This window comes from Mustela putorius, unplaced genomic scaffold (assembly GCF_011764305.1).
Source record: "Mustela putorius furo isolate JIRA1106 unplaced genomic scaffold, ASM1176430v1.1 tig00003898_pilon_pilon_pilon, whole genome shotgun sequence".
Lineage (NCBI taxonomy): Eukaryota > Metazoa > Chordata > Mammalia > Carnivora > Mustelidae > Mustela > Mustela putorius.
Window position 1 is genome coordinate 21,898,388 of NW_025422047.1, and position 16,675 is coordinate 21,915,062.

The 16,675-nt window shown below is 45.6% G+C and overlaps 1 protein-coding gene and 1 pseudogene across 6 annotated transcripts; both read right to left on the bottom strand.

Moving 5' to 3' along the window:
* Positions 1 to 1,226: 1,226 nt before the first annotated feature.
* SDR39U1 (short chain dehydrogenase/reductase family 39U member 1) lies at positions 1,227 to 4,359 on the bottom strand. Of its 6 annotated transcripts, none has more exons than XM_045067617.1 (6): positions 4,224 to 4,359; positions 3,795 to 3,901; positions 3,615 to 3,697; positions 3,120 to 3,241; positions 2,225 to 2,368; positions 1,227 to 1,973 (listed from the first exon to the last, which is right to left on the bottom strand). In XM_045067617.1, the coding sequence occupies exons 1-6, from the start codon at positions 4,333 to 4,335 to the stop codon at positions 1,561 to 1,563; spliced, it is 981 nt and encodes a 326-aa protein (XP_044923552.1). In that variant the 5' UTR covers positions 4,336 to 4,359; the 3' UTR covers positions 1,227 to 1,560. The 6 variants fall into 6 exon arrangements, with proteins under 6 accessions (XP_044923552.1, XP_044923550.1, XP_044923553.1 ...); XM_045067615.1 differs by having other exon boundaries at positions 2,225 to 2,458; XM_045067618.1 differs by having other exon boundaries at positions 2,225 to 2,458; positions 4,214 to 4,321.
* Positions 4,360 to 4,873: 514 nt separating this feature from the next.
* Positions 4,874 to 4,968, bottom strand: LOC123388390 (annotated as a pseudogene).
* Between the last annotated feature and the right edge of the window lie 11,707 nt (positions 4,969 to 16,675).

Genomic DNA, 16,675 nt, shown 5'->3' on the forward strand with positions numbered 1-16,675 from the left:
CCAGATCAACCACTGTCACACAAGGACATTGCCTCTCAATCCTGATTCCTACATCCTGCCCTTTGTCTCCACCCCCTCCCTCCAGATTTTATTTGATAGAGAGAGACTACAAGCAGGTAGAGGGAGAAGCAGGCTTCCCCTGAGCAGGGAGCCCAACATGGGGCTCAATCCCAGGACCCAGGGATCATGACCTAAGCCAAAGGCAGTGGCTTAACTGACTGAGCCACCCAGGTGCCCCTCCTGTCCTTTATCTGCTTAAGGTCTTGTGCAGGGAAACTACTACCCCTAGTTCACACATTCATCTGTGGACAGCACTGATCAGTAGACCTTCCTTTGGCGCAGCCCCCAAATATGCTTTTCTGTTACTTCTACGCTTGAGGTGGGTCATTCCCTCAGGAGTAATACAGAGCCTGTCAACTTCCTAAAGAGCCCAAGACCAGATAAAGAAGTAGGGCTGGATTCTGTGCTGTCTGGACTCTGACAAGTCCCGGGATGTGGTCCTTTCCAGGCTGTGACTTCTTAGGCACAGCGAGTTGACTACTGCTACCTCAGTTCTTTGTTCCAGTGTGGGGAGCTGGGTGATGGCTGGAATCTGTGGGTCCCAGTGTCTTCACCCCTCCTCCCCATTACTGCTTTGTACCACTAGCCTCTATTGACCTGAGCTGGGGGCAGGTGTGTTGGAAACTTTGTTAGGGGGTGACAGTGACTCAAAGACAGCCCACAGTCCTCTGGGTAGAAAGGAGACTGGTTAATATGGCCCAAACTGGGTGTTAGGGCAACCGCTGGTTCCAAGTGGCCCCAGTCAGATGAGAGGCAAGTCTTCATTTTCTTATAGACAGGGATGTTGGCTTTGTCCTACTGCAGCTTGATGACCCAAGACTAGCATGTGATTGCTTTATTAATTCACTGCTGTTCAGTGACAGACTGAAGGCTGTTCTAGACTGTGGCCTTGTCTCTTCCTCTGATGGCACCCTAATGGGACTATGTGGACAAGTATGCAGGGACCACAGAACCCACTGTTAACAGATCATCATTTTTCTCATTTTCTAGTCTCCACCTTTATCGTTAGCCTCATACCCCAGATTTGTTACCAGCTCTTGGCAATGAAGGGACCAAGAAGGGAGATACTGCCCATTATAAGGTTCAAAATCCCACACAGAGGAGTCATCTGGCATTTTCTTGGATGTAAATTCCAGAAGAATCTAGGCCAAAGAAGCAAACAGAAGCCTGTGAGATAATTTATCTTTATTGCCTCAGTCACAGAGGATCCTACACAACATAAAGGACACCAGGGACAGTAATGGAACATGTAGGGAAACCAAACTTGGAAATTCTTTTACAAGGAGTTGAAGAGGTAAAGGACCCAACTTGATGAGCTGCCTTGAGACAGTGGACAGTTTCTCAGTTAAGTAAGGCAGAGCAAGAGAACAAGGAAGGTGGGGAGAGGAATCCCTAAGAACCAGAAGGTTTCTGGTCTCGGAGTACCCGGGCCTATTCAGTCTCTAACCAGGAAGCCTCTGTAGAGGGACAGGCTTCAGGCCCTGCCAGGAGCCTCCCCACTTAAGCTACGACTTCCTTCAATGCAGCCCCTAACTCTGGGAAAGAGTACTGGTAGCCTGTGGCCAGTGTCCGCCGTGGGACCACCTTCTGGCCCTCCAGCAGCATGATGGCACGCTCTCGTCCAAAGACCGCTTGCACCACCATGCTGGGGAGAGGGATGAAGGCTGGGCGGCCTAGGGCAGCGCCGAAGGCCTTGGCAAACTCAGCATTTGTAGTGGCGGAGGCTGGAGCCACCCCATTCAGGACTCCTTGCACGTGACTTGCTTCAACAGCATGGGCCAGGATCCCTGCCAGGTCCCTGATGTGAATCCAGGGGAAGAACTGATGGCCTGGGCCGATGGGGCCCCCCAAGCCCAGGCGGAAGGGCAGCAGCATGTGACGGATGGCACCACCCTCACGGCCCAGCACAACCCCTAGAGCAGGCAAGAGGGACAAGACAGGAGGCTCCTTGGTCTCCAGGCAGTTCCGCTGTTCCTCCCAGTCTCCCCTTCCCCATGCCACCTACCTTAGCTCTCTCTGGGGCCTCCCGTCCTCCCACCTGCAGACTGGGCAGAAATGGCAGCCTCCTCTCACTCTCTGGAAGCTCAGCTCCCCTGACTCCCCCATGCGCCCAGCCCAGGGAAGACATTCCAAACCTGTCTGATGCCCAGGCCCGGGTTCTCACCGGAGCGTACCACCACCTGGCGTGTAGACTCTCCAGGAAGCCTGGCTGCAGCTTCCCATTTGGTTACCAGGTTGGAGAAAAAGTCAAAGTCCCCTCCTGGGCTGTCCTCATCATACTCTGCAGTCAGGCTGGGCTGGTAGTAAGCTGCCAGTGGAACAGCACTGGTTTGCCCCGAGTCCCCAGTCCTGCCTCGGGACCAGGCAATGTTCTTCTTGGTCTCACCCTCCTTGGCCCCTGGGATATTCCCATGGGAAGACAAAGCCATAGATATTTTCCCTTTGAGCTGCTCCATGGTCTGACCCATTCCTGTGCTGGGGTAACTTATCTTTAGTTGCAGGGCAAAGCTGAAGGGCTGCTAGATTGTAGTGGTTAAGAGCAAAGACTTAGGGATCTGCTACCTGAGATCTACTCTTAGCTCAGCCATTAAGCCTGTGACTTCAGACAAGGTATATAAGCTCTCTGTTGGCATCTTTAAAATTGGAATCATAACACCTACCTTTAGGGTTCCTATAAGGATTAAAGGCTGTAATACAGCAAAACAGAGTAGTGGCTGACACATGTTCTGTCCGGTCCCAGTGGTGAAATACAAGAATCAGGAATTCTGTTCCTAAAGAACTTTACTGTGACAAGCAAGGGACTTGGGAGTAGGGGGGACTGTTTCCAGCATCAGGAGCAGTACCACTATCCCCTCTTCCTCTAGGGATCCCCATTTCTCAATGAAAGTACACAAAGGTCAGAGAAATATGCATGGATGGAGGGCCTAGGAAGTTCCTGTGCTTGGAAAAGACCAGTACTCTGGGGCATGTGGAGCTAGAAGGGCTTGAGCTAGCCCCTCACTCTGCGGCCTCTCTTCCTCTGGCTAATATGGGGTGTGTGTGTGTGATTTGGGACATACCTACGCCAGTAACTAAGACCCAGGCCTGGGGGGGTTGTGGGGCCTTGTTGATGGCTCTAGCCAGTATCTGGGTGGTCTCCAAGCGGCTGTTGAGAACCTCTTTTTGGAAGCTTTCATTCCACCTGCAGGAGAAACAAAAGGGAAATGAGCCACTAAATACATACACACACATACCCCTTCCTCTTTCCCTGGGGCTCATCCAGACCCATTTCTAGCAAAAACCCACATTGTGCTTTAGAGAAATGGCCCATTTCTCCTGGATAGAGAAAAGGCATATATTTTGGGCATCCTTGGTTATCAGTGAGGACCAAAGTCAATCTCTGAGAGGGCAGAAGGGCAGGTGGGTGTGTAGGGAAGTGGGGCGGGATGAGGAGTTTGGGATTGGATTTTAGTTCTCAATCTGACATCTCCATTCTCCACAGCTCGCAGGTTCTCATCAGGGTCACACAGTCCTCCCTCTGCTCATATGGATATCAGCTTCAGGGCCTGGCTGACCTTCGGATAGGGTTGAGGATGTTTTCTCCCGCCAGGTTGACAGCGGCATCGCAGTGGGGCAGCCCCGACGTATCAAGTTCATCCTGTCAGGGAAAACACAGTGCTGAGGGGTGGGCGTGGGGGCTCGCCCTGCGCCTCCAAAACAGACCTTCCCCTACAGCTTCCAGAGGATGGACATACCCACGTGATTCGATCGGGGCCCGGCTTTCGGGAGACTAACATCACTTCGTGGCCCCTGGCTTTCAGCAGCTGGGTTAGCGCTGTCCCAATGAAGCCCGTCCCGCCACCTGACCAGAAAATACGAGGAATTTATCCTCTCCGGGTTGCCTTCCGTCCCCACATGCGGCTCCCTCCTCTGCTGCCATCCCATCTGATTCCAGACTTCTCCCCTCCTTCTCGTCCCCTCCCCGCGATGCAGAGGTGACACAGGTCACAGAGACTGGGGAGAATCGGCTTCCTGGGGTAGGAGGCCAAGGCTGTTGCACGATCACCTGTGCACGGTTTAGTGCCCTCCCTCAGAAACCGCCTCTCGCCTCTCCTGTTTTGTTTCAACCTTCCCATAAGCCCGCCCCCGACTCTCCCTTTCCGCCTTCCCTCACCCACAAGCACCCGCATAGCGACCAGGACTTAACGCGCTTGCGCAAGATTTGGTGGCCGCGGCGGTGGTGGTGGTGTGTGGGGGGTGCCCAATCTTGGAAGCGACTACGTCCTCTGTGCGCATGCGTCTTTCGGGAAGCGCGCTCCAATGGGCGGCCGGGCAAGATTGAGACTGGGCGTGGCCCTGCCTGGCGACCCGGAAGAATTCATAGGGCCGGCAGTATATTTCTTTGCTAGGAGTGGCGGGGACTGACCGGGGCTGTAGGTGGAGACCGAGTGGGCGGGGAAAGAAGGGAAGCGGGCCGGGGTGGGAAGGCTTTAGTGCGGGAACAATCCAAAACAAATACCAACCCCTCAAAACCCCTTGGCCGAAAGCGGAAACATTCAGCCGGGTGGATCAGTAGTAATGCAAGAGAATTCGCAGTACTATGGATTTTTTTCCACCCGGCCTCTTATCTTTTCTTCTCCCTCTTCCGGTTCCTTCCTGTCTTCTTTTGAATAATCTAAAGTTCCCCTCTTCTTAAAATAACATCTCCAGTCCTTTTCTTCCAATGCTAATACCCTCTCTCAGTCTTGGTCTGCATAACCAACCTTCTCGGAGGGATGGTGTCCATTTTCTACTCCTGATTCACGGCAGTCTTTTTTTTTTTTTTTCTTTTCTTTTTAAATGGAATGGCTTTGCGAATTTGCGCATCATCCTTGCGTGCTTATCTCTGTATTGTTCCAATTTTAGTATATGTGCCGCCAAAGCGAGCACCATTTCTGTCTTTTGCTTGTATCATTGATTAACTCTCACGGCAATATCACCAATTTCCTGTGTCACCAAAACGAATGCCCGGTTTTCTTTTCTTTTTTCTTTTTTTAAATTTATTTTCAGCGTAACAGTATTTATTGTTTTTGCACCACACCCAGTGCTCTATGCAATCAGTGCCCTCTCTAATACCCACCACCTGGTTCCCCCAACCTCCCCTCCCCCTTCAAAACCCTCAGATTGTTTTTCAGAGTCCATAGTCTCTCATGGTTCACCTCCCCTTCCAATTTCCCTCAACTCCCTTCTCCTCTCCATCTCCTCTTGTTCTCCATGCTATTTGTTATGCTCCAGCAATAAGAGAAACCATATGATAATTGACTCTCTCTGCTTGACTTATTTCACTCAGCATAATCTCCTCCAGTCCTGTCCATGTTGCTACAAAAGTTGGGTATTCATCCTTTCTGATGGAGGTATTATACTCCATAGGTATAATACTCCATATGGACCACATCTTCCTTATCCATTCGTCCACTGAAGGGCATCTTGGTTCTTTCCACAGTTTGTGAATGCCCGGTTTTCTTTCTTTCTTTTTTTTTTTTTAAAGATTTTATTTATTTATTTGACATCACAAGTAGGCAGAGAGGCAGGCAGAGAGAGAGGAGGAAGCAGGCTCCCCACTAAGCAGAGAGCCCGACACGGGGCTTGATCCCAGGACCCTGAGATCATGACCCCAGCTGAAGGCAGAGGCTTTAAACCCACTGAGCCACCCAGGTGCCCCGAATGCCCGGTTTTCAATAATTTTTCTTGTAACACTTGCTGGACACTTCCTCCCCTTGGTCTCAGTGAAGGGCCACAACTCTCTCTGGGTCTTTCACCCGTCTTTTTCAGTTTCTTGCTTCTTAAGATGCTGGTATTAAAATGTTGGTATTTCTCAAAGCTGGGTCCTAAGACCTTCCTCTTTTCCCTCTGCATTTTTTCCCAATTATCTGTGTTGGTGAATTTGAGTCTGGACACCTAAGCGGAACCATAGTTGTATTAGTTGCTTTATTAACTTACCTCTACCTTCTGTTTTGTTTCTGACTTTATTGTGTTTTAGCATCTCTTACTGTAAGCGAAAAACTACTCTAAGATGGCTGATCAAGCCAACAAGGGAATTTCATTCCCTGTCTCAAAGCCCTTCCAGGTTCTTCTTTCCTACCCTGTTTCCCACAGGCACAAAAGTACCAAGTATGCGGAAGTAGAAGGGTATAAATTGCCCTCTCTGCTCATACTTAGGGCTCAGACCTTTGGAGACCAGTCTCCTTTGAGCCTGCAGGTGTTACATAAACCCCCAGTTCTCCAAAGTCTCCAAGTGCTGCTTGGTTCTTCCGTCAGGATCCAGTCCAGGTTCCATAACATTTGATTCCCTGACTGGGAAAGTGATCACTGGGAAGTGATCAGTTTCCCCTTCCACCCTCACAGGTGGGCTTGATTGTGTCACTTCCCAGAGACCTCTTAGAGGTTTCACAGGTAGGGCCTCCCAGGGTGGAAGGAACTGCAATAACTTCAGTATGAATGCGTGAGTGAATGTGTAGTTTGACTTGGCTTGTTGGGCGGATTGATTCTGTGGCTCCATCCATGGGCACACTTCGGGTCCCCAGAAGCCTACAGAGTCTGAGTGGGCCCAAATCTGCTTCCGTGGTGACCTCATAAGTTCTAAGGCGAGCCTCTTTGGGGCACCAGTCCGGGTTTTATATGGATTCCCTATGGCCAAGAGGCACCCAGGTCTCCTCTGGGAGGGCGGACAGGTGGGCGTCTGACTGGTCTCTCCTTTAGAGGGACACCCACCCTTTGTTTGTCTTTAGAGCCAGCGACACAGGGAGGGGACACACAGGGTGGACAAGAGAGTCCCTGCTCTTCATGGGTGGAAGCTCTTCAAAGCCTATGGTCTTAGACTGTATGCTGGAAAATTTTAAGAAGGGATTCTTGGGACACAATGGGATAAAAATGTCTCCTGGAAAATTAAGCACATTATGTGAATTGGAATGAGTCTCCTTTGGGTGACTGGTCTCTCCTTTAGAGGGACACCCACCCTTTGTTTGTCTTTAGAGCCAGCGACACAAGGAGGGTCAACTGGCTCTCTGAGGGTGCTGAAAGACCTACCCACTGTCCAGGTCATTTAAAAAATTATGGTCAGGACTCCCGGACACACTGACCAATTCCCATATATTGATTCTTGGCTTCAGATAGCCCAAACTCTGCCCCCATGGGTCCAGTTCTGTGCTAATAGGAAGGACCAAAGTAGGATATTTGTAACCCAAGTAAAAAAGCACAAAGGCAGTAAGGAAGCAAAGCCTATCAGGGAGGCCCTGCCCAGGGGGCATCAGTGGCAGCAATGAGGATGGCTCTGGATAAGGAGGAGCCCGTCAAGAAACAGGGGGGTCGGTGGGAGGGGGAGCTGAGGGGATGAGGGGAGAAGTGCAGGACTACAGTCCTCCTCTGACCTAGGGCCTAAAGCTGAACTGGAAGAAGATAGTGCTCCTGCTTTTTCTAAGTGGCATGTGTGGGGAGATATCTGATTTAGCAGCTTTGAAAGTGTACAGGAAATTTGATCCAGACAGAAACAGGATGTAAAATAACAGGATCTCTCACACTTAGGTTTTGTGGGGATGGGGGGTGGGGGTGCATGGAGGGGGGCATCTGAGTGGCTCACTTGGTTAAGCATCTGCTTACCACTCAGGTCATGATTCCAGGCGTCCTTTAGGATAGGGATTTTTTTAAAAAAGATTTTTCTTTATTTTTTTGACAGAGAGACACAGCCAGAGAGGGGACACAAGAAGGGGGAGTGGGAGAGGAAGAAACAGCTCCCTCGCTGAGCAGGGAGCTGGATGTGGGGCTGGATCCCAGGACCCTGGGACCATGACCTGAGCCAAAGGCAGTTTCTTAACAACTGAGCCGCCCAGGCACTCCCAGGACAGGGACTTTAAGGAATATTTCCAAGCAGCTGCTGAAACTTTATTTGTTACCGGGAAATTCCCTGTCTTCTCTGGCCTGACATGGACTACGTATACCGCCTTGTTGGTGGGAGAACATGGCGTCTGCTCCTCTGTTGGAGCTGATGAGCTCCTGAACTAGGAACCCTTTCTCTGCCTTCTGGCAGCAATTTGTCTCTTCTGCCTCCCCATCCCCTTTCTCCTGTTTCTGCACCACCTTGGGTGCAGCCTGTATTACTGGCTTCTGGACCATCCTTGGTGCCGTAGGCACCATGGCTCCTTCTCCCCTCACTGTAAAGGAGCAAGAAGAGCACCCGTTGTACCTAACACCGGCCACTCCAGATTTCCTCATGTGTCTCAGGTGAAAACTGACCATGGGGAGGATCCAGGTGGAACATAATTCAGTATTTAAACTAAGTTTGTTGGTTTTATTTTATTTTTATTTTTTAAAAGATTTTATTTATTTATTTGACAGAGATCACAAGTAGACAGAAAGGCAGGCAGAGAGAGAGAGAGAGAGAGAGAGAGAAGCAGGCCCCCTGTTGAGCAGAGAGCCTGATGCGGGACTCGATCCCAGGACCCTGAGATCATGACCTGAGCTGAAGGCAGCGGCTTAACCAATTGAGCCACCCAGGCGCCCCTGTTGGTTTTATTTTTTAAAGATTTTATTTATTTATTTGACAGAGAGAGGGAAAACAAGCAAGGGGGAGCAGGAGAGGGAGAAGCAGGCTTCCCATCAAGCAGGGAGCCTGAAGTGGGCCTCAATCCCAGGACCCTGGGATCATGACCTGAGCCGAAGGCAGCTGCTTAATGACTGAGCCATCCAGGTGCCCAGTTGGTTTAATTAAGATGGACATGTCTTTTAGTTATCAGCAGGAAACATGAAACTTTTACTCTATCAAGGTTTACTGAAGGTCAAATAACCTCGTGTTATCTCTGTGGCAATTTGTTAGCAAAAAGATGACCACACTGATGGATAATTGTCTCAAAGTTTTCTTGGGTAATTGTTAAGATAGCTTTCAAAGTCTTTACTTTCAAGTTTTGCTTGGATGATAAATGAAATTGAATTCATTGGACATCTAGGTCTTTTCCAAATAGGATAAAGTGCTAAGTCACTAATTACTGGACATAGGTCTGTGCTTTTGAGTTCTTACTGCAAAGAAACTAAGGATATTTATTAGGGAGGGCATGTATTGCATGGAACACTGGGTGTGGTGCATAAACAATGAGTTCTGGAACACTGAAAAGAAATAAAAAAAAAGAAACAGGATATTTAAATCTGTTGCTAGCATGTTTTGTGCTTAACTGAGTCACAAATTTGCCATCTGAAGAATTCGGGTGTAACAGTTCACGATTGGTTACTCCTTAGTCTTCATGGGAGATTAAGGTTTCTAAAGAGTGAAAAATTCTGTTAAACTGTAACTAAAACTGATGGAAATAAGTGAAACCACTCTGTATGTGGAAAAGTAGGAGATATGTAAGAAAGATAAGGAATAGGAATGAATTTGTTGGAGGAAAAAGAAGGTAATTTTGTTTTAAATGAGATGATTATTTGGAAAGAAATGGCTTGGGACAAAATGTGAATGCAAAGGAAAGTTGTAGAAGTTTTGTGAAAGGAAATCTTTGGAAATGAATTTTAGATGTGGTCAGGATGGACTAAGATTGAAATGAATGAATTTTAAAGGCACTGGTATAAGATTGTAAGTCAGCTTTCTGTCTGTTCAAAAAGACAACATATTCTCCAGTTGTTGGTCCATTTTGATAAGAAAAGGCAAATAGTTGTTTTCTCTCTGCTTGCCTAGAAAAACTAGTTTCTATGTCTTGCCTTTAAAAGGTCTTTAACACCCCTAATCCTATTTAGGGATGTGCTTTAAAACTCTCTAAGGTTTTAACAAACTTCCCCAAGATTTAAATCAGAACACAGTCTTGTTGACTAATTAGGCTTGGTTGTTTGGTATGTAATGTTCTGGTTCTGGATATTGAAGTGTTATGTGTCACAGAATAACTGAGTTTCCTTATCAATCATATCATAGTGAACTCTCCTGTCAGATCAATAACCATGTCTGTTCTGAGTTTTTGTCATTTATAATTGTTCTAATTCTCTTGTAAAATGAGTTTCTTCTTTAAGGAGGCTCATATAAAGGACTTTTAGGACAATACAGGTATTCAGTGTCTTTAAGATCAGAACTCAAATGAGTAAGATTTTCCAGAACTGAGTAAAAGCTGCATTCAAACTGAATAAGGGTCAGTAACATGGGACTAAATGTACTAAAAAGACAATTATAGTTTCGTGATCCTTGTTTGAAAAACCTTGCTGGTTCCTTAATGCTCACTCTTCCTGATTAATGAAACTTAAGATTTCTATGACTTACAGAAACATGATAAAATAATCATTTGTAAGCAAATTAAAGCATTCAACTTTTCTCCCTATCTGAAGCCTCTGAAACTCAAAAGGTCTCAGTAAGTAAGTATAACTTCTTCCATGGAAGTCCTGGTCATTTGCATAATAAGTTCAGTAAGAATCTGTTCTCTTTAAAAAAAAAAAAAAAAAAAAGGAAAAAGAACCTGTTCTCCTTGTAACAGGACACCATTGGAAACACTAGTTGTTTTACCAAGGCTTTGACTGGAATGTCCTATTTGAGAAAGACCTGCATAGACTCAGATATGACCAGACAGCTTTAAGGAGCTAAGGTTGACTTAGGAAAACTGGAGCCATAAAGTACCTTGGAGCTCTTGACCTGATAGCTTACTTACAGAGTTCTCAGCAACCTCACCAGGTGAGTAAAGAATGTCACTTCCTGGCAGGTGCAGGAACCTCAGGATACTTTGGGGACCTCAGGAAGAGGAATCTTTCCAAATCTTACAGGTATTGCAGGGATGTCTGATGGCAAGTACTTGGCTTGACTTCTAGCCTGGAGAGGCTACTAAAAAGTTCAACCTAGAGATGCCTTATAAAGTTCCAGCAAAGCAGATTCTAAAAGATCTATATGATCAATCACTGTTCTTGCTGAGCTTATGTAAATAATTAGGCCAAGTTTGTTAAAACTGGACTTGTTTCTCAAATAAATTAGACCTGATTTGGCTATCTCTGGAAATGAGGGTTATTTTAGAGAGAAAAATTATGTTTAAATAACCCACCTTTGTGGCTGTAAATTCTAAATTTGACTGTCTTTAAATGTTTTTTGTTTACTTAAGCTAGACAACTTGAGGTAAACTTCAGAGAAGTTGCACGATGGCTCATTTAGACAATCTTCTTGTTTTTATTTTGTGGGGATAATAATAACATGACCCCATGGCATATGATTAAGTAATTGGAAAAAGAGATTGATTCCCCAGAAATTGTATAACTTATCACCTTGACCAGTTCTATGTGACTTGGATAATGGATGACCTCACTTTCTTTTCTTTTCTTTTTTTCTTTAAAAGATTTTATTCGTTTATTCAACAGACAGAGATCACATGTAGGCAGAGAGAGAGGGGAAAGCAGGCTCCTGGCCGAGCAGAGAGCCCAATGTGGGGCTCAATCCCAGGACCCTGATGTGAGCCGAAGGCAGAGGCTTTAACCTACTGAGCCACCCAGGTGCCCTGACCCCTCTTCTTCCTTCCTTTCTTTTTTCCCTTTCTTTTTTTTTTTTTTAAGATTTTATTTATTCGACACAGAGAGAGATTACAAGTAGGCAGAGAGGCAGGCGGAGAGAGAGGGGGAAGCAGGCTCCCTGCTGAGCAGAGAGCCTGATGTGGGGCTTGATCCCAGGACCCTAAGATCATGACCTGAGCTGAAGGCAGAGGCTTTAACCCACTGAGCCACCCAGGTGTCCCTGACCCCACCTTTTTTTTTTTTTAAGATTTTATTTATTTATTCAAGAGAGAGAGAGCACAAGTAGGCAGAGCAGCAGGCAGAGGGAAAGGGAGAAGCAGGCTTTCTCCGCTGAGCAAGGAGCCCAATGTGGGGCTTGATCCCAGGACCCTGGGATTATGACCTGAGCTGAAGGCAGCTGCTTAACTGACTGAGCCACCCAGGCGCCCCTGGTCCAGAGTCTTAAAAACCAAAGGCCACTACCAATGGATGATGGAGGCCAACTTATTAAATACCAGGCTACACTTGAAAACCTGTCAGACTTTAAACCCATCTACTCTTATGCCTGGACCTGAGCATTATACTTCTATGGAGCATGACTGTTGGAGGTCATTGATCTTATTTATTTTAGTCAACTGGATTTAAAAGATTCCCGCAGGTATATCATCTCAGAGGCTCTATGACAGGCCATCTCCCATAATAAGCAGGCTTGGAGGAGACCTCAATCAGATTGGAGACTTGAAGTGTCCCAACACCTCCAAGCCCCAGGGGAAACTCTAAGGTGCATCTCCCAAGAAGCTTTAAAAAGGACCCCCTCAAGCCACAGTGGACAGGGCCCCACACTGTTGTTCTAAGCACCCCTACTGCCCTCAAGGTCTCAGGTGTCACCCAATGGACCCACCACTTTAGAGTAAAGAAGGCTCACCAGTCAGGTGAATCACACCAGTAGGAACCCAACCAGACCCTATGGACCCCTCTGGCTCCACCTTCAGTGAGACCCCACCGACTGATGGGCATCTGTTTGCCCTAGTCCCTATCGTCCGTGCAATATTCCTCACTTCAGGAGTCGGAATTGATGCTGCCTCCCCTTCTGATTGGACTGTCTCTCAGAAACTTGTTATTGTTACTGCTTATTGGGCAGCCTTAGGAACCTTAAGATGGATTGCTAAGTTCATAGAAAACACTGTTACCAGGTGAGCCGCTGCCCAGATACTAGCCTTGCAGTATTGGACCATAGTAGATGATAATGATGACCTCTAAATTTGGTGTTTAAAGGGGCATCAAAGGGGCACCTGGGTTGCTCAGTGGGTTAAGCCTCTGCCTTTGGCTCAGGTCATGATCCCAGGGTCCTGGGATTGAGCCCCACATTGGGTTCTCTGCTTGGCGGCAAGCCTGCTCCCCACCCCCCCCAACCTGCCTGCCTCTCTGCCTACTTGTGATCTCTGTCTGTCAAATAAATAAAATCTTAAAAAAATAAAGGGGCATCAAAGGAGGGAATGATAAGGAAAAAAATGTATTCCAACTCCCTAGCAAGGGAGTTCTAGTCCCTGTCTCAAAGCCCTTCCTGCTGCTTCTTTCCTACTTTGTTTCCTGAGTGAACCAAAAGTACCAAGAATGTGGAAGTAGAAGGATATAAATTACCCTCCCTACTCGTGATCAGGGCTCAGACCTTTGGAGAACAGTCTCCTCTGAGCTCACCAGTGTTAAATAAACCTCCAATCCTCCAAAGTCTCTGAGTGCCACTTGGTTCTCCCATCAGGATCCAGTCCAGGTTCCGTAACATTATCAGTCATAAATTTGCCTTTTCCACTCCTACTCCCTGTTTACCCTCTGACTGTACAAAACTAAGGATTGGACAGTAACATTTGTCTTGAAATGATCTGATGTACCTGATGTATCAGGTCCCGATTGACCCCTCATTCTCTGGAAAAATGTATACCTCCAGATTTCCCTCATTCAGGGTTTCAAGAAACCCCTCACCCTCCTCTCACATACTCACCTCCTTCCCCAAGGGTGTGTAAGCAGTCCCTAGGCTCATCAGGACGAGGCGGCTTTGGAAATGGCTGTTCTTCTGATAATAAAACTTTCTTTGCTTCAAAACTGGTGTCTCAGACATTGGCTCAGTAGTCTGAGTTTTGGTAACAAATTTAGTTACCAGTTTTTCAGACTTCCTGATACCCTATGAAGCTGGAATCTCTCTTCTGACCTCCTAACCCCCATTAAAACTTCCCACTAGACATTTCTTTTTGGATGTCTGAAACCTTGTTGATTTTACTTACTAAATAACTCCCAGATCCATCTATTTCTGTTTATCTCTGCTAAAACCAATCTTCTTTAAGTTATCATCCTCTTTTGTATAAATTTATGCAGTAGGCTTCTTGTAGGTCTCCCAGCTTCTGCATGTGTCTCTTCTCCAAACTGTTCCACATTCACTGCAAACTGAATGATTTAAAAAGTGTGGGCAGGACACTCTGGTGGCGTATATCTCTAAAAAAACCCATTGCAATTTTCCTGGATATACAGGATAAAATTTAACATATCTCCATTTATTTTTTTTTAAATTTTATTTATTTATTTGACAGAGAGAGATCACAAGTAGGCAGAGAGGCAGGCAGAGAGAGAGAGAGAGAGAGGGAAGCAGACTCCCCGCTGAGCAGAGAGCCCGATTCGGGTCTCAATCCCAGGACCCTGAGATCATGACCTGAGCGGAAGGCAGCGGCTTAACTCACTGAGCCACCCAGGTGCCCCCACATATCTCCATTTAAATGCATGTTGAAGGTAGCTAGAAAATAAGAGAAATCCTTAGAGAACAAAAACAACACATGTCTTTGAACTGAGGCTACCTTCTGGTTGTTTGTAAGTCTCAGCAACCCAGATGCTTGGGTGACCCAGATGCTGGGACTCCTGCATAAAGCTTTTGGTAGGCTATGGCCTGAGGGAAAAAGTGAATTTAAAAAGCCCATTTAGGGTCCTGGGATCGAGGCCTGCATCCCCCCCCCCCACCTCTGCCTGCCTCTCTGCCTACTTGTGGTCTCTGTCTGTCAAATAAATAAATAAAATCTTTTAAAATATGTTTAAAAAAGCCCACTTAGTATCAAAGAATGTGATAAGGAAATTTGTTTGTATAGGCTTGGCTGTCTGCTAGAATTGGTTGTAAAAACAAAATTGTCTTCTCTGAGATGTTGTGTTTATTGTCTGGTGTTCCTATAGATATGGAGTTTGAATGAATTGTTTCCCGCTTGGCCTGGGAAGCCCTAGGCCAAAACTTTAAGTTAGGTGTTCCAGATAGGAAGTAGTATAAATCATCTCTAGTTTTCACAGGGTCCTAACTGATAAAATTCTGCCAATCATGAGCACACAATCCAAAATAATAAAACACACAAGGAAACAAGCCACTCTGAGGAGGGGTCAGCTGAAACAACACATAGTAGAGTTAGACCAAAAAGGATTTCAGATATTAGAATTATGAGATACAGAATTTTGAACCATGAAGTCTAAAATTTTTCAAGAGAAGACATTAAAAACACAAGAAAGAGACAAGATACTATTTTTTAAAGATTTTATTTATTTATTAGAGAGAGAGGGCACAAGTAGGTGGAGTGTCAGGCAGGGGGAGAGGCTCCCTGCTGCCCTGATGGGGGCTTGATCACAGGACCCTGGGATCATGTCCTGAGCCAAAGGCAGATGTTTACCTATGATCCAGGTATCCTAAGACAAGATACTATCAAAAAAATTCCAGCAGAATTGATAAAAAACCAAATTGAATTTCCAAAAATTAAAAATAAAATGATTGAAATTTTAAAATGTGGTGAGTGAGTTTAGACAGCAGGGAATAGATTTAGTTAAGATTTGGTTAAGAGATAACCAACTAGATTTGAAGACATTACCCAGAAAGAAGCACAGATAGACAAAAAGGTAGAAAATATAAAAAGGGGGGTAGGAGACAGGAAGATAAAGTGAGAGATTCAAACTCTTCCTCTTCGTTTTTTTTAGAAAAGGGAAATATTTTTATTTTTAAAAAAAATTTTTTTTGAATTGTTATTTATTTTTATTTATTTATTTTTTAAGTAATTTTTTATTTTTTATAAACATATATTTTTATCCCCAGGGGTACAGGTCTGTGAATCACCAGGTTTACACACTTCACAGCACTCACCAAAGCACATACCCTCCCCAATGTCCATAATCCCACGCCCTTCTCCCAAACCCCCTCCCCCCAGCAACCCTCAGTTTGTTTTGTGAGATTAAGAGTCACTTATAGTTTGTCTCCCTCAATATTTTTAAAAAGATTTTATTTATTTATTTGACTGAGAGAGAAGGAGGGAGCACAGACAAGGGGAGTGGCAGGCAGAGGGAGAGGGAGAAGGAGCAGAGAGCCCAACAGGTGAGCAGAGAGCCCAACATAATAAGGCTCAATCCCAGGAGCCCTCCAGGACTCCCCTGAGACCTCAAGATCATGATCTGAGCCTAAGGCAGATGCTTAACCAACTGAGCTACCCACCTTGATTCAAACTCTTCTATTGGGAGTGTCAGAAGAGAAGAGACAGAGGAGGGAACATAGAAAATATTCATAGAGATAATAGCTGATTATTTTTCCAAATTAATGAAATATATAAATACTCAGATTCAATAAGCAAAATGAATCTCAAGTGGAATAAAAAAAATTCATACATAGACATACCACAATTAAATTATAAAAACAGGGGTACCTGGGTGGCTCAGTTGTAAGCATCTGCCTTTAGCTCAGGTCATGATTCCAGGGTCCTGGGATCGAGCCCCACATTGGGCTCCCTTCTTTTGGGAAGCCTGCTTCTCTGCCCCCCCCCTCTGTCAAATAAATAAATAAAATCTTAAAAGAAAAACCATAAAAACAAAGACAAAGAAGAGGTATTAAAAGAGGGCAGAAATAAAAGATTTATCTATAAAGAAATAACAGTTAAATGGGCAAAAGACACCTTCACTACAACAATATAAGCCAGTGGAATAATATAATAAAACCTTCAAATGTGAAGAGAAAATAATTTCCATCTTAGAATTGTTTACAAACTGACATTCAAGAATGAAGGTAAACCAAGGGTACTTTTAGACAAGGCAAAAAGAGCATTTGCTATCATCAGACTTACAAATTTTGTTAGGAAGAAAGAATTACCTCAGAAGGAAGGTG

Excerpts from the sequence above, each read along its gene's own strand:
- SDR39U1 (XM_045067615.1), bottom strand. The coding sequence starts at position 4,335 with ATGCGCACAGAGGACGTAGTCGCTTCCAAGATTGGGCACCCCCCACAC. Across the intron at positions 2,459-3,119 it reads GGTCTTAGTTACTGGCGTAG|GGGCCAAGGAGGGTGAGACC; the intron begins GTATGTCCCAAA and ends GGAATATCCCAG. Across the intron at positions 1,974-2,224 it reads CCAGGTGGTGGTACGCTCCG|GGGTTGTGCTGGGCCGTGAG; the intron begins GTGAGAACCCGG and ends TGCCTGCTCTAG.